Source organism: Eumetopias jubatus, unplaced genomic scaffold, assembly GCF_037043125.1.
Source record: "Eumetopias jubatus isolate StellerSeaLion01/CBP00866 unplaced genomic scaffold, mEumJub1_p1.0 scaffold_3, whole genome shotgun sequence".
NCBI lineage: Eukaryota > Metazoa > Chordata > Mammalia > Carnivora > Otariidae > Eumetopias > Eumetopias jubatus.
In genome coordinates, this window is record NW_028274809.1 from 138,240,332 (window position 1) to 138,257,656 (window position 17,325).

Consider the following 17,325-nt stretch of genomic DNA (forward strand, 5'->3'; position numbering starts at 1 on the left):
TCCAATAACTGTCTTCCATGCCACTATGAAAATATATGTTCATTCTTTAGCATCTCAGCTGATAGTTTCTGTTGTGTTTCATAGCAGAAAATATCAGCTGATACATACCAGTTTTATCCTGCATATGCACAGATTAGAAATCAGCAGATATGTATGCAGACATTTGGACTCACTTTTCTCCTCTCTGAGATTTTGCATCTCAAGCCCCAGCTATATTGACAGCCCTGAGGTCTGATGGCTATCTCCTCAACTCAGTTAATACTACCCCTTTCTACTTGTGCTCTCTTCTTTAACACCACAAATGACCTCAGGCAAAAGCCAAGATAGATGTAGAGCTGACTTATGAGCTTCCCTTATTGCAAAGATTGTAGCCGCTCATGTCAGGCCTATAATGGTTACTCTCCAATACCTTCAGTAGCTATTTTATATATTTTGGGCAGCTGTAATAGTTGATTTTGGTGGGAGGGTTTGTCCAATACAAGCCACTCAATTGTAGACAGACCAAAAGTCTTCAAGTTATTTAAAAATCTGTATCTGATAATTCTAACACCTGGATCTCCTGTGAGCATGTTTCTACTGCTTACTTTTTTTATAGTTCTCATTCATTTTGTCTCTTTCTTTGTGTGCCTCACAATTATGAAATGTTTACTATTCACTGTATTTGTGAAATTATTTGTAGAAATAATGTGAGTCTAGGATGATGTAATTTTCTTTAAAGATAATTTTTCATTTGTTTCTGCTTGGTAGCTAAAGTCAAAGCACTTAGAATAGTGCCTGGCACTTGGAGAGTAGTTACTTTTCATTATTTCATGTTTATCTGCCTCACCCAGAATAAGGATACTTGAGCTTTTATGTTCCCAACATCAGTACAAAGTTTGGTTTATAGTCAATATTTAAAAAAAATAGTTACTGACTAAATGGCCTAAAGAGCTGAAAATGAGGTGAGACATACATGTGAATCACACACACATACACCAACACACAAAATCATGAATACTTTTATAGAGAGATAAACTTATATGCAGTTTTTAAAAGAATGATATAGCATTTACCTTCAGGCAGGTTTGGCATGCTTTGCCTTGGAGTACTTTCTACATTTTCGGATTCTGTTATATGAGTTTCTAGAAAAAAGAAAAAAATGAACCAACTTTTGGATTCTTGTGAAAATTCATGTTAAGGGTGTTATGATTTCATTATAATTATTCATCTTTTAATGAATTTGTATTATTCATGGAAATGTGTCCATGAAGGCATCCATCAGCGTTGGCATTCTGCTTCTAAAGTTCATCTAGATTACCTTCTGAATGATTGTTCATTCTCACTGCTCTTTTATATTGACTTTTCTGATCCTTTGAACTCCCTCATCTGGTTCCCACTACCCACTACCACCATTTGGGTAGAGCACCCAGTTTGACCATGGAAGACCTTCAAGGTCAGTACCTCTGTTATTGCATTCTGGCTCATATATTGAATATATAGGCAAAAAGTGATCCCATCATCCAAAGCTGCAAACCCAAGGGATAACTACCCTTTGCATGCCTTCTCTCCCCTTTGCTCTACTTGATCCCATTATTACAAACCATGTTCAGAATGGATTTACCTAACAAAGACTGTCTTCGAGGTTTTCTTGGCAAAACTGGTGTTGGTATGGACATGAAGCCTGGAAAATGAGTAATACTTAGTACCATGGCAGTATTTTGTTTTAAGTGTTTAGCCCATCGTCTTTCTGCTTTAGCACGCCTAAATCCTGGAACAGGGCTTGGCATTGTTGCGTGTGGACCTATCAGAGATTGCCTAAAACTATAGGTAGATAAAGGTAGATACTCAGAGTGAACTTCCTCGGGTTTGGGAGGAATAGCTAGGGAAGTGGTACTTGGAAGTCTGGAGAACTCTGAGGAGAGAAACAGAATGTCTTTGAACATGTCACCAAAATAAAAATTTTTTATTTTTGATGCTCTGTCTTTTGATTTTCTTGACCTTTTCATTTGTCTTGTTTCTTTCCCAAAAACTCGACTTGAGGCTGAATGACAGGTTGGAAAAAATATGGAACCAGTAGCAGTCTCTGGAATGTGCCAATAGACATTCTTAAAAGTTTTTCTGGGTATTGAATTAGTAGTCACTCTTTCTTGTACATAATGATCAAGAAAAAGATTTTGGATTTTGACAAGGGTTTGTGGTTGATTTCTTGAAACAACATCAGGAAAACTAGTTTTCTTTCTTTCAACTGAAGTGGTTTCATCTTGAATGAACTTCACATGTTTTGGCTCAGTTTTACCAGTCTTGGCTAAACCAGGAAAAAAAAAAAGCACAATTAGTTTATGTTTATCAAGGTATCAGGGACAAAACTATTAATGCGTTAGCATTCATAGCTTTTTTTTATTTCCTCACGCCTCTTTCACCTTCTGAAAATTTCTGTATATGCTTGCTCAGCTATCAGGACTTTTGTTTAGCTGACTGGGGTAAAGTTTGATCAACTGGAGAAGGGGAAAGACTAAATTGTATTTGGTTTAGAAAGGGTAGGGATCAACTCCTGGAAGAACAGAATTGATAGAAGAGTAGGACATAAAGGGAGTTTTTTTGAGCAGTTACTACTAAAACTGTAAATATGGATGGGCAAAATGATTTTGATGAAGTTTTGTTATTTATCACTTATCATTATCTCTTCTTCATTTGAAACTTCTTCGAGCAAAGACATTTCTTTTCAATGCCAAATGGGCAGACCAATGTCTGAACATGATAACATCCTGATATCGGCTACAAGGTACTACAGGTTCAGTTATGTTATAATGGTAAATGTTCTTTTCTCTCTTCGGTGCAGAAAATGCACTGGGCCTGCATTCTTCAGTACCTCACTACACCAAATATACTTTCTCTCTCCTATGTGACTGAATGTTAAATGACTTTTCTTCCATTGTCTCAGTTGAGTACAATAAATGATGAGGACCTCTGCCTTCTAAGGAAGAGAAAACAGACTCATTAAGGCAAGGCTTGCAAAGAGATGGCCAAAACAAATCCAACTCTCACCCATCTGTTATCTATATATAAGAGATGGCTAGAGACTGCCCTGAGTTCGGAGAGAGGAATTGTTCTGAATAGAGCTATTGGGGTGGTATGTGTTTTCCCTACCTTCCCCTCCCCGTGGTGGGTGGGAGAGGATGATTTCCCTCCCACCTCAAACCATGTGAGGGAAATTCTCAGAGAACCATTTATAGAGAAGAGGAGCGTATGCCACAAGGAGAATATAACATCTCACCATTCCCCTCGTCATATCCCCCACTAATACTTACAGAGGAGCAAAAAAGTATTAGCCCATCCAGTGCTGTGTTCCAGTTGGAGCAAGGCGAGAGGATCCTTGAAACTCCTTGATCTGTATCTCCTGACATTTCAGGGGGTACAGAGACTGATGCCTGATTCTTGCCTTCATTCCTTAACTCTTCCCCACCCCTAGCCCCACCTATGGAGGAGCGGAAACTATAAGTTGTGGAAAAGAAATAAAGAACAAGCTGGAAGGACTTATCATGCCCCTGTTTCCTTTGACTTGTCTAAAAATTAGCAGACCTAGTCTGAGCTGGGAGAAAGGGCAAGGTTTGATTTCATGCTAGTTAAAAGTAATGATTTAGATTGAAATATTCATTTAATATCTGAAAATGAAACAAGGCTCATAGCTGAAAGTGATGAGAAAAGCCTGGGAAGAGAAATGTGTGCCATGTGAGTTTGAAGGGGCCGGAGGAGGAGGAGAAGAATGTTTGCTTCCTCTTTATATGGAACCAATAAAAAGTAACTCATTCAATAAAATGGTTACACCACCATCTTCACCTTTTTTTCTCTCTCCCATATGAAAACAAACATAGTAACACAAGCAAAATCCTCAACAAACTCCAGAACTCCTTCCAACCACCACCATCTCACCATATTTATCCTTCCCTTCAATGGCAAACTGAAGTAATTTATGCTCAGTTTGATGTCTTTTCTTCTCCTCTCTGTTGTTTGTTGTTTCACTTTATTTAATCTAACTTTCAATTAAACCAATGGACTTTGTTTTTAGAACAGTTTTAGATACAAAAAAAAAAAAAACTTAAGAGGACAGTTCCCATACATTCCCCTCCCCTGCACACAGTTTTATCTATTAGTAACATCTTGCATTAGTGTAGGACATTTATTACAATTGACGAACCAATGTTGACATACAATTAGAGTCAATAGTTTACATTAGGGTTCATTCTCTGTGTTGTACAGTTCCATAGATTTTGACAAATGTGCAATGTCATGCATCTACTATTAAAATAGCATAAAAAATTTCACCACCTTAAAATTCCCCTGTGCTTCACCTATTCAACACTTCTCCTCTCCCTGAACAAACTTCTGGCAACCACTGATTTGTGTGTGTGTGTGTGTGTGTGTGTGCTATTGTTTTGCCTTTTGGATACTTCTGAAAATTCATGTTGAGGGTGGTATGATTTCATTATAGTTATTCATCTTTTAATGAATTTGTATCATTCACAGAAATGTGCCCGTGAAGGCATCCAACAGCATTGGCATTCTGCCTCTAGAGTTCATCTAGATTACCTTCTGAATGATTGACTAGGATACCTAGTCTTCTCCTTTTCTAGTTTCCTAAGGTAAAAACTTAGAGTATTTGTTTTAGATTAATCTTCTTTTCCTAATATATGCATTCAAGGCTATACCTACCCTCTAAGCCCTACTTTTGCTGTATACCACACATTTTGGTAGGTTGTATTTTTCATTTAGTTCAAAACATTTTAAAATACCTCTGTGACTATTTTGACCCCTGTCCTAAGTGTGTTGTTTAATCTCCAAATATTTTGGGATTTCCACATATCCTGCTGTTATTGATTTTTAGTTTAACTCCACTGTGATCTGAGAGCAAACACCTTATAATATCTGTTCTTTTAAAAGTGTGTTTTGTGGCCCAGAATGTGGCCTAGCTTGATAAGAGTCTTATAGGAGTTTGGGAAGAATGTTTTCTGCTGTTGTTAGGTGAAGACAATTGGATCCTGTTGATGGTACTATTTGGTGCCTTACTAATTTTCCACCTGTGGATCTATTAATTACTGATAAGGGGTGTGGAACTCTTAAACTATAACAATGGAGTTATCTATTTCTCCTAACAATTCTAGCAGTTTTTGCCTCAGATATTTTGATTCCCTCTTTGGGGTACATGTCAAAGATTATTATGTTTTCTTAAAGAATCGACCCCTTTATAATTAAGTATTGCCCCTATTTATCCCTAATAATTTTTCTTGTTCTGAATCTGCTCTGTCTGAAATTAATATAGCTACTTCAGCTTTTTTTTTGGTTAGTGTTAGTATGGTATGTCTTTCTCTGCACCTTTACTTTTAACCTGTGTTTTTATATTTAAAGTAAGTTTCTTATAGACAACATAGAGTTGGGTCTTGTTTCTTTATCTGCTATAACAGTTTGTCTTTTAATTGGTATACTTAGACCATTCACTTTTAATGAATTATGGACATTATTGGCTTAATATCTGCCACATTTATAAAGTTTTCTAGTCATCGCTATTGTTTTGCTGCTTCGTCGTCTTCTTTTTTAAATCTTCCCTTCCTTTTCTTCTTTTTCTGGTTTCAATTGAGCATTTTATGATTCAGTTTCTCTCCTTCAGTTTCTCAGTTTCTCTCTTAGCATATCAATTATACCTCTTTTAAAAAAATTTTAAGTGGTTTCCCTGAAGTTTGCGATATACATTTATAATTCATCTAAGTCTACTTTCTTTTATTTTGAATTGGTATATACTTTATTGATTGGTATTAATACTTTAAATTCCAGCTATCTTGATAATCAAAAAAAAAACAAGACAACTTAAGTTTGATGTGCTGCATTTAGAAAGGATATTTAATTTATAATAAAAAGTTTCTTTCATTGTCCTTTCAAAGTCTCCTCCCATTTACTTTTCAAACCATTATGACCTAGAATTTTCCACCTCTACTACCAAAGCTGTTATCACAAAGTTATTGATATCTGGTTGCTAAACCTAATGGAGACAAATTATTACTAACTTTATTTGACCTCTTTTTAGCATTTGATACTTTAATCCACTCTCTTCTCCATGAAATTCACTCTCTCCTTGGCTCTCATGGGAACACCATCATTTCTCCATTAATGCCACCTGGCCATTCATCTTTCTCTAGACAAATCTTTCTTTCTCAATCTACCATTTAGTATTCCCAAAGGTTCTATCATTATCCCTCCTCTCACTTTTAACTAATTTTCCATATACAATAATAATTCTAAGTCTGGGTCTGGAAACCCTAAGCACCTCAAACTTATCATGTCTACACCAAACTCATCAGCAGTTTCTGTTCTCCTTTATCTCATAGAGATACATCTGTTATCTTGTCACACATATGTGCGCGCACACACACACACACACACACACATACACATACACATACTGGAATCTTGGATTTCTCTTGTATTAGCTTCCTCTAGCTGCTGTAACAAATTACCACATACTTGGTGGCTTAAAGCAACAGAAATTTATTCTCTCACACTTCTGGAGGCCAGAAGCCAAAATTATATCACTGAGCCAAAAATCAAGGTGTCAGCTGGGCCATGTTCTCTCTGGACTCTCTTGTAGAGAATCCATTCCTTGCCTCTTCCAGATTCTGGTGGCTGCCAGCACTCCATGGCTTGTGGCCACATCACTCTTATCTTCAAGGCCAGCATCTTCAGATGAGATTGGGCGCATTCAGGGTGGTATGGCCATAGACTAGGCCAGCATCTTCAAATCTCTCTTTGCTCCATCTTCATATCATCTTCTCCTCTATGTGTATAATCTCCCTCTGCCTCTCTCTTATAAAGATACATGTGATTGCATTTTGGGCCCACCTGGATAATCCAAAATAATCTTTCATCACAAGATCCTTAACTTGATTCTATCTGTAACCCCATACAACTTTTTTTTTTTTTTTTTGCCATATAAGATAACATTCACAGGTTCTAGAGATTAGGATGTTGATATCTTTTTATGGGGTTATTTTTCAGTCTACCATACTTCCAGTTCCTCAGTCCTCACATTTAACATATCCAATTAATCACCTCCAGGCTATACCCAAATTACATATGTCAGCTCCAAAGCTTCTAATTCCCTACTTCTTTTCCTTCCCCACTCCACTCCCCTTTCCTTTTCTACCATGAGAATCAACGAAGAAGTGAGCTATTGTTCTGATGGATTCATGTCCCATCTTCATTTGGTTTACAGTGGAGAAAAGGATTGAAAATCAGTGACCTAATCAAGTTCTGCTGTTTCAGAATAGAAAGATAAGACCCACCGACTGAATGACTTCCTAAAGCCATGCATCATATCAGTATTGGAGCTAAGACCAGCATTCAGATCCCTGGACTCCCACTCTAGGGACTTTTGCACTTTCCAGGTTGCTGCAAGTCAGTAAACAATTGCAGGCCAAGCAAGAAGTATTACAGGGAGTGTAACATCTCAAAACTATGCAATGATCTTATAGTTTATGAAGTGCCTTCACACAGGCTCTTGCATTTCAAACTTTTTCTATTGCAGTTAAGTGATATTTTAAAAAAAAACCCAGATTTTCCCTTCTAATTTTCACTGCCATCATCCTAGTTGACATTGATCTAACTTCACCCTTGATTTTCTGACACAGTCTGATAACATTTCCATCACATTATCTGAATCTTATCAGTGATAGCTCAGATTCCTTACTTTGGTGAGTAAAAATCTATGTGAATTGGATCCACTTCACCTAACCTTGTTGGGTAATGCCTCATTAATTTCCAATGGAAACCTTCAGATACTCTAATTATTACCGATGATCACAAAGCCCATACTGCTTATGTGTGATTTCATTTCTTAGGTTGATCACACTGCGCGGAATACCTTCTCTTACAAAAAAACTGAGATCATTTTCTTCTTTCCAAAGTCTACCTTAAACTTTATTCAATCCATCTTTCTTGATAAATATAGCCCACACTTACTGTTCTCATTAATTCGATAAACGTTTGACACATATCATGTACCAGCTGTACACAGTGCTGGGGGTACAATCACACAGCACACACCTTACTAACAGCCAACAGCTCACAATTTAGTATAGAAACTAGACCGGTAAACAGTCGCACCAGAGGGGGGCGCCTGGGTGGCTCAGTGGGTTAAGCGTCTGCCTTTGGCTCAGGTCATGATCCCAGAGTCCTGGGATGGAGTCCCACATCGGGGTCCCAGCCTGCTTTTCCCTCTCCCTCTGCCCCCTGCCCCCCGCTTGTGTGTGCTCTCTCTCAAATAAAATCTAAAAAAACCAACAAAACAAAACAAAACAAAACAGTTACACCAGAGAATGTATGTGCTTGGTAGGGGTAAATGTGGAATACTAATGGAGCATAAAGGAAAGTACTCTGACTGGGCGGAGGGAGAAGAGGTGCTTAGGGAAATCCTCTCAGTGAAGATGCTATCATCTTTTCAATTCTATACTTCCCTAGTTTTTGATACGTTTCCCCATGATTTCTTTTCTTTTTTTATCTAATATATTAAATTTCTACTTTTCCAGAAGACTCTCCTCTGTCATCAGAAACGACACAGTTCTCCTCTATAAAACATATTTCATTCCACTTTTACTAATTCCTCAAGTCCTAGTTCAAGCCCCATTCCAGCCCCAGTGCTCTCTCGTATCTATGAACTACCGTCTGTACCATTAATTGGACATAAATTCTCTGCTGCCTTATACTGTTATTTAAGGTTCTGATTTTATGTGTAACTCATCTTTAGAACTTGATTAAAGGTCTTAAAATGTCCTGAAAGGCAAGCACCAGGTCATTCAGGTTATTAATTCCCTATAGTATCTAGAATCGTAGGCAAATTATGGATATTTATTTCAGGGTTTTATTTCAGTGTTTGAATATTCATTTTTATAAACTGTACTTGAGTCGTTTTAAGTATTAATGAATTCACTCAACAAATATTTTGAACACCTACTAAATGCAAAGTACTTTACCAAGAGCCTTTGGAAACATGGGATTAATAACAGTCGAGGTCACAGAACCTCTGAGGTGCCAAAAAGCAGGAGAGCTCCCCCACCTCCCTGACAAAAAAAGAATTACTCAGTCCTGTACTTGTGGATAAACTTCAACTAAAAGATGAATGAAAAAACTACAACAGAAGAACTGGTAGTGAGCAGTAAATCCACATAACTGTGTCAGCATTATTGTTATAGAACAGGTTGTAAATGTAGAAATATAGAACACAAAAGAAATGTAGAAAGGATATAACAAAAGTTGAAAGGGAAAGTGGAATAGGAAATTGGAGGTTGTATGGCATGTTGATTTATATATCTTTAATAGCCATGAATCAAAGGTAATAATTTGACATTGTAAATCAAGTTACAGACTACACATACTTTCACAGTATAAATGTTGACACTAAAATAAGGAAATACATTATAAAATAATGACTACATCAACTAAAATTACAATGAAAACAATCAACTCAACCACTTGATTTTAGATTTTCCCCTGAAAAGGGGAAAAAAGTGGAAATATGCTAATTTTATCATTGCTACAAGTAAGGAGTCAATAGATACCACATATGGAAATTAAGGATTAAGGGTATTATATAAAGTGATAGTTATTCAAGAGGCTCATCTTCACTTCATAGCACTTATCACAGGATAATTTTACATTTACTTATATGATTATTTCATCCAACCAGGGGGTAACCAATGAAGAGGATGGACAGGATCTCTTTTGCTCACTATTGCACCCCCGATTCCTAGCACTGTGCTCAGAAGTTTGGTTGATTCTTGTTATTCCTTACAGTTCTTTTCTATAAAAATCTCAGTGAACACTGAATTATCCAACACCGAGTCGTTGCTTCTAGGAAAAATACAGGGTTAGGTTCCTCTAGGCCTCTGGTCTCAACATTATCAGCAACCAATCAATACACAATCTTGTATTATATGTGTTTCTATTTATTTATTTATATATTTTTTAAAGATTTTATTTATTTATTCATGAGAGACAGAGGGAGAGAGAGAGGGAGAGAGAGAGAGAGAGAGAGAAGCAGAGGGAGAAGCAGGCTCCCACGGAGCAGGGAGCCCGATGCAGGACTCCATCCCAGGAGCCTGGGATCATGACCTGAGCTGAAGGCAGACGCTTAACCATCTGAGCCACCCAGGCGCCCAAGTGTTTCTATTTAAAGACACTTTAATATATATTGTTGATTCATTAATATTGAACAAACAGCCAACAGCACTGCAACTCATACTTGAAGGAAGCTTAGCCAATACATATGTTTTTCTCTATAACGCACATCACAGCCTTTTTGTGCTCAGGAACACAAGACAGCACTGGAACACTATGCCTGGGGGCTATTTTAGACAGCAAAATCACCAACAAAAAGCACAAAAAAATTTAAAAACATGGCACTGAGAAAAGACTGAAAACAGACTGAGCAAGGGGCCGTTGTTTACAGTATAAGAGCTGAAACAAGAAGGCAGAGCATATCCCTTGCTGGACGTCAGCTGCGAATGCGTGTTTTCAATGCCCTGCTCATACTCATCCACTGATGACCAAGAGTCACCATATATGCTACTCTCCTGCATACAGTGTCACCTATTATAAAAGGAGAAAGAGTTCTCTCTTTGGCTCTGAAGTGTTCTTCATGATATATCATTGAGTTAAAAAGACAAACTACAGCACAGGGTACTGCCTTGGGGGTTAGAAATAATTTTAGCAGTTAGGTAAATTTGCACCTATAGAATCCACAAACAATGAGGATCAACTGTAATTGTAGAATTGAATTGGATGTTATCATCTCACAACAAACATTTGTAAGTTACTGCTTATTAGTGAGTGTTTTTCACTATTGTGATTCTGAACTGTGCAGGTTGAGCAATTTCTATGAAAAATAAATAAACTTAATAACATATCTGATTAACACACATACCTGTATGGACTTTCTTCTTACTTAAAGGCAGCTTAGGGAATTTTGGAGGTAAAGGTCTTCGAAGTAGTTGTGGGTGGTTTTGCATTTTAATTAACAATAAGCATGTTTTTCATAGCTCTTGGTTAAATGAGAATTGAAAACGTTTTGAATATGTTTGAATTGTTGCTGAAAAATCATTTGTTAGAATCTAGATTACATCTTGGTGAAAATCATTCTGTGCTAATATTGTACTTATTGTACTGAGTCCAAGCAGAATTCCTATAAAAGAGAGGATAAGAAATAAAATTCTTTAAAACTGCTAGAAAGAATCTAGATAAAATTTAGATTTATAATTAACACAGAATTTTAAAATACATATACTATTACCAATCAGGATCATTCTAAAATTTCCCATGTTAGCAAAAATGTTCAGTCTGCCAAGTTAGATCATCTAGTTAATACTGATTTTCCAGAACAGTAGAAATAACATTCATTTTTCTTTTCTCTACCTACAAAATGTTATCACTTTACATATTTGGAAAAAGATTTGGTCAAAAAGATAAGAAATCCCTCCATGATAGCCTCTTAAGACCCACCATATCTAAGTATTCACAAGTAAGCTGTTTTCTTTCAGTAACAGTGACTTGTTATAAATTGCAACCACTACTAGTTGGGTTATACTATTTAATCAAAAAATAAGATGGTCTTCAATCTAATTAGATTTTCCAGGATCTCTGTTCCAATTAGTACTATTTAGAAATGATGCCAGAAGATGGACCCCCAAAACATGCGCTTAGTTCTCAGGGCCACATCAAAGTGCCTGACACATCACTATTCCGTTGACACTCCAGAAGGGAATGCTTTGGAGCTGCATAAATGGGCCGTTTTAGCCTCCAAAGATAACTTTGCACACAAGCGCTCAAGGTATGATCCCTGTTAGTACGTCCACTTGATGCTGGTAATTTTCCTTCCGTATTATCGGAGAAGATCGGTTGGACTCCTATACTACCCTCAAAGGCAATCAATCAGCTGCTTCTAAAAATAACTGGCTTTTCCCCTTGGCCTCGGAATTTAGGCAGCGAGGTAAAGGTCAAGGGAGGTGGTGGGTCTTCCCGCGGAAAGCACGTAGGTTATCCTGGTCCCCTGGCAAGGCGCGGCCAGAGGCCACGGAGACCGGCCCTAGCAACCGGAAGCCGATAATGCCGCCCAGCCCGCTGGCCTCTCAGGCGCTAGAGGGGAGGGCGGGGCCGGGCGGGGCGCGTGCCCGAGGAACCCCGCGAAGCCGGCCCCGCCCCACGGCTCGGCGCGCGCAGAGCCCACGGGCCTTTCTCCGCCGCGGTGTCCTGCTGCCGGGAGGCTGCGCGCGGTGGGGGCTGGAGGAGAAGTCCGCTCCATGTGCAGCTGCTGTACGGAACCCCGTGGTGACAATCGTTATTACTATTTTCATTCTTAATGACAATGACCACTATTATTTATTTACTTTTCTTGATTACACGACGTATCTGAGGGTCTGGGCTGGCAGTCTTTAATGCTGCACTTGGGCGCAGCCGGGTCCCGTTGCTGATTTTGTAGTACCCCCGAAAAGCGAACATTCTGTTTTCTTTCTCTTCCTTTAATGCAAACTGTTTTGTCTTTCTGATCCTTTCAAGTTTCTGGACGAAGAGAAACTGAGTAGGAATAGGGACATGAAGAGTCCAAGCTGGCTTTAAAAGAACCCTTTTCTCACTGTTAACAGTGATTTGTTTTGATTATCGTAGGATGGCTTGTCTCCTCTGTCATACATCGTCTGTGTTTGCATGTATGTGCATGTTTCTCTGAAGATTTGCGGGGGAAAGAGTGCGAGAGAGAATTCATCAGTAGGTGTGCAAATCCCAACTCAGAAAGTAAACCAGATGGAGCTTCCTCCCAGTCTCTGTCTCTTTTTTTTTTTTAAGTACAAGTGTAGGAACTTCAGTAACAGGTGTTGGAAGATGAAAGACTTCTGTATAAACCTGCATAGCTTTGGGGGGTCTTTTAAGATTTACTCCCTAACCAAGTCTTCCTCTTTTCTCCTTAGGAGCAAGCATATATTTTATTTTATTTTTTAAAGATTTTATTTATTTGACAGAAAGAGACACAGCGAGAGAAGGAACACAAGCAGGGGGAGTGGGAGAGGGAGAAGCAGGCTTCCCGCGGGGAGTAGGGAGCCTGATGCGGGGCTCGATCCCGTAACCTGAGCCGAAGGCAGACGCTTAAAGACTGAGCCACCCAGGTACCCCCAAGCATGTATTTTAAAACAGTCAATGAAAAAAGTAGAAAAGTAAAAAAAGTAATTCATCAGACTCTGAGAAATATGCAGCTTGTTTTTCTTTAGAGTATTATTAGCACGTGGCTTCTTTTTCCTTGTAGAATTCCTGGGTCCCAGTGAGACTGTGGCGGCTGCCATGCATTTATTCCACTTTTGCCTATGTCTACTCCATAGACTGATTAGCCTCTCAGAAAGACAAGAAAGTTGACAGCAATAGGCAGATCTGATTGCTAGGTTTTGTCTCAAGTAATATTTGTTGTGCATATTTTGTAAGTGTGAAAAATGTTTGTTTTTAGGCATAAAAATGTGTATTTCTCATACTTAATCTGTGTTCCTATATTTAAATTGAGTCATGTTCCTATGTTCTTAAAAGTTGTTGGAACCATGAGAACTACTGAGAGACAGTTTTACTGACCAGTGCTTGGCTTTAAAATTTGTGCTTAGTGTGGCATGGTCACAATCAAGGCAATGTGCTTATCAGTAATTTTTTTAAAAAATGCTTTGTCACATGTGGAATCAGGCACTAGGCTTCATTCCCTGCAGATTTCTTCTAGCAAGTACCAGGCAGAACCTCAGGCTGTTTAATATGGAAATGATGTACAAATGCAGGCTGGATTTAGAAAGCACAAATCACATTCAATTTGGATTATTTTACTATTTTATATTACTTATTTAAATTTTTTTTTACTTTTTTTGAAAATGTTACTACCTCATTTTTTTTCCTTTAAAAAAAAAAAGCGTGTCTCCTTAAGGACTATAGCTCCGTTTTTTATTTTAAGGGTCTATTTTACCTGTTGTACAGTATGGTCAGCTTATGTATTTGTCCCATTAGCTTTGCAGTTTGGCAGAACCATGTGATGAAGCTTATGAAATTGAACCACAACACTTTGGCTCTTTTAGCAGATTGTATTAAGGAAGGCAGAGTAATGGTGAGCCAAGGTTATATATGTCCTGTGTTTTTGTGCTTTTTTAAAAAAACTGTTGCTAAAATGAGATAAAAGCTTATTCAAAAGCAACCTTAGGACCGGAAGGTAATGCTATTGACTTTCCTAATGCCTGGGGAATACCTGGGGAATCTCAGATTTGCCTGTTGGTGAAAGGACACAGCTCTGAAGGAAAGGTGTAGAAATTGTTGCTAGAAATCTTTACTATTTTCCATGTACCTCTCTCCTCTTTCCTTTTAAACATAATAGGTTTACTGAACAGTTTCATCAGTGATTTAATCTAACATTTTACCGTATAGAAATAACTGCAGTAATTTGTATTTTTATGCTCATATTAGTCTTTTAGAAGTTCTTTTTAAAAAATGAAGTTATTTTTGAGTGCACATTAGTTAAACTGTTGAGTCCCCACAGTAACCCAGGGCACCACAGTGCTTTTGAGAAAGAGGTATTTTCTTGGTCTGAATTTATCTATTCAATTATGTATACAGTACTGGGAAATGTCTTCACTCTTCACCAGTCACAGTGGCTTAAATTTATACATTTCATGTGTTTTCATTATGCTACATAGAGAACAGTTTTATATTTTCTTAAATGGTAATAAAGATATTTTGAAGCTGCTTTTCTTTTTACCTCTCATATCTGAAAACTTCATTTCTGTTCTTAATTATTTTAATTATTTCTGGCCAGTTATTTAGTTATTTCTTTTTGTCTTTCAGGATGATAGTTATTTCCTTACCTTTGAAGTAGAGACTGATTCTGAGATTCCTTTAAAGAAAAAAAAATCATTACTAAGGAAATGATTTAAAAATTGTTAATAAGAAAATATCATGCAACCTGCATCATAGAATTAAAAAAAAAAAAATATCCTAGGGCGCCTGGGTGGCTCAGTTGGTTGAGCGACTGCCTTTGGCTCAGATCATGATCCTGGAGTCCCGGGATCGAGTCCCGCATCGGGCTCCCTGCTCAGTGGGGGGTCGGCTTCTCCCTCTGACCCTCTTCCCTCTCGTGCTCTCATTCTCTCTCTCAAATAAATAAATAAAAACTTTAAAAAAAATATCCTAAACATAATGAAAGGACAGTGTCTGTTTTTAAAAGTATATTCATGAATTCACTCATTCATTCCAGAATGATTTATTGGAAACCTACTATGCATAAGATACTTTGTAGGTGCTAAACTTCAAGCTTTATTAAAATAACTTATAATGATTTGTTTGAGAATTTATAATTTTAGACATTGAAATGAAATTTTAAATCATTTTCAGAGGCTTTACTTATCTGTAACTACTTGAGGTTTTCTAAAATTTTTAACTTTTATTATGTTGTTTGGGTAGGATAACATTATTTATTTACACTACCCCAAATACTTGGAAACAGTTGTGTATTTCCTTTGCTTCAGTGATGGTTTTAGACTGTTCCTCTGCACCCAGCAGATATTAGATATCTATGTATATTGTGTGACTTGTGTCCTTCACCAAAAAAAAGGTAAAAAATATTTGTTTCCTTAATGTTAGGTTGACTAAGCAACCCTGCCTTTGGTGCTGTGAATGATGAAATGTCAATGTTGATTACTTACTCTGTGGAAGGCACTGTTCTTAGCTTTGATTTTGTTTTATCTTACTCCACAATTATCATGCTAATTGAACATTCTAGTATCTGCATCAAATTTCAATCAAAGGCTGCATAACATAGCTCACTCAGCTCAGCAGGGTTCAGATCCCTGGCTGCTCTTTCTTAGCTCTCTGCCCTTGGATGAGCTGCTGAACCTCTCTAAGCCCCTTTGGTTTCCTCACCTGTGAACTTGGGGTAAAATGGGACCTAACGCAGGATATTGTCAGGATTTAAAGCAATAATCTGTGTCAAGGACTCAGTTTTGTGCTGCATACAGTGAGTCCTCATTAGATGCTAATTGCTAGAAAACAAACGGTCCAGGTGTCCTGTCTGCATTGTCCCTGCTTTATGTGATAATAGTTGATGATAGGTGAATCCTGGGCATTTATCCATAAAATATCACACCTGGTTTGCTACCGTCTCGGGCATGGCAGAGAACCTCGCCTGCGGCTCTCGGATTGTAAAACAAATGCGTGCTCTAGACAGGTTCCTCCCTTCTGTCACAGTCCCTGTGGGCTGCAGAGGACCTGTGTGTGGGACAGCTTGTACATGAAAGTGTCCAAGTCAGTGATGTAAGTAAGGAGACCTTGGTTCGTCCTCCATGAGTCTAGTCTGCGAACTGCTGTGAGCATTGATTGCGTTGGACCAAATCCATAGTGAATCTCAACCAGTGACCCAAGGATGAAAGCTGCCTTGTTGTCAACATCCTCAGGGCCAGCTAGCTGGTGAGACTAACAGAGGTGGAAAAGGCAAAGGGGCTGCAATATGACCCTCCTTCGAATGGCTAGAGGGAAAGGTGTTCCAAAAGCACAGAATCCTTCCCAGGTTTTTTCTCATGTGCACCTTCATCTACTGAGTCCTTAGAACCAGCAGGGATTTAGTCCTAAATTTATAAGGAATATGCCCCATCCCCATAAGATGTATGAGCTGCATGCCCTCTGTTTAGTCCTCAAACAAAGACATGTAGTGTTTTTAGAATCAGAGGTGAGTGGAAATGCTTTGTGATGACACTCTTCATTCTAAGACACATAGCAATTTATGACCTTAAACAGTGTGATAACACTCTTCATTCTAAGACACATAGCAATTTACGACCTTGATCAGTAAACACAATGGCTTTGCTCTTCAAACCTATCATTCTGCTTTATGCTCACCACCCTGTCTATGCATATGTATATTTTATTCTTAAGTGTAAGGAGGCTAAGATGGTATGTGGGGACCAGGGTAGGGAAGAGCACAGATTGCCTGGACATGTGACGGGTGCACCATATTCTCTGTGTTGATGAGGAACTTGCTTTTCTTAGACAACAGGTGGACGAGTAGAATGCGGGCCTGCCGTCTCAGCATCGCAGTGGATCTAGCATGCTCTTGACAGCCCTTCAGGATTTACAACAGTCTCAATCCCCCACCCTTATGTTCTGATGTCAGAGACTTTATCAGGGTTGAAATGAGGGAGTTCCTGGACATTGCCTCTCTCCTCACCCTGTCCCAGGAGTGACCTGCCTTGGTGGCATGGAGAAAGTGGCTTCATTTCCTCCGCCAGTTATGCTAGGTGAAGTGAT

General features: G+C 38.3%; 1 protein-coding gene across 1 annotated transcript in view; it reads right to left on the reverse strand.

Annotated features, from left to right (window-relative positions):
* LRRC63 (leucine rich repeat containing 63) overlaps nucleotides 1–11,030 on the reverse strand; it is a 43,676-nt gene extending 32,646 nt beyond the window's left edge. The window contains 3 exon segments of the mRNA XM_028105929.2: nucleotides 1,053–1,121; nucleotides 1,601–2,284; nucleotides 10,946–11,030. Of these exon segments, the coding sequence (XP_027961730.2) occupies nucleotides 1,053–1,121; nucleotides 1,601–2,284; nucleotides 10,946–11,030 (838 nt within the window).
* Between the last annotated feature and the right edge of the window lie 6,295 nt (nucleotides 11,031–17,325).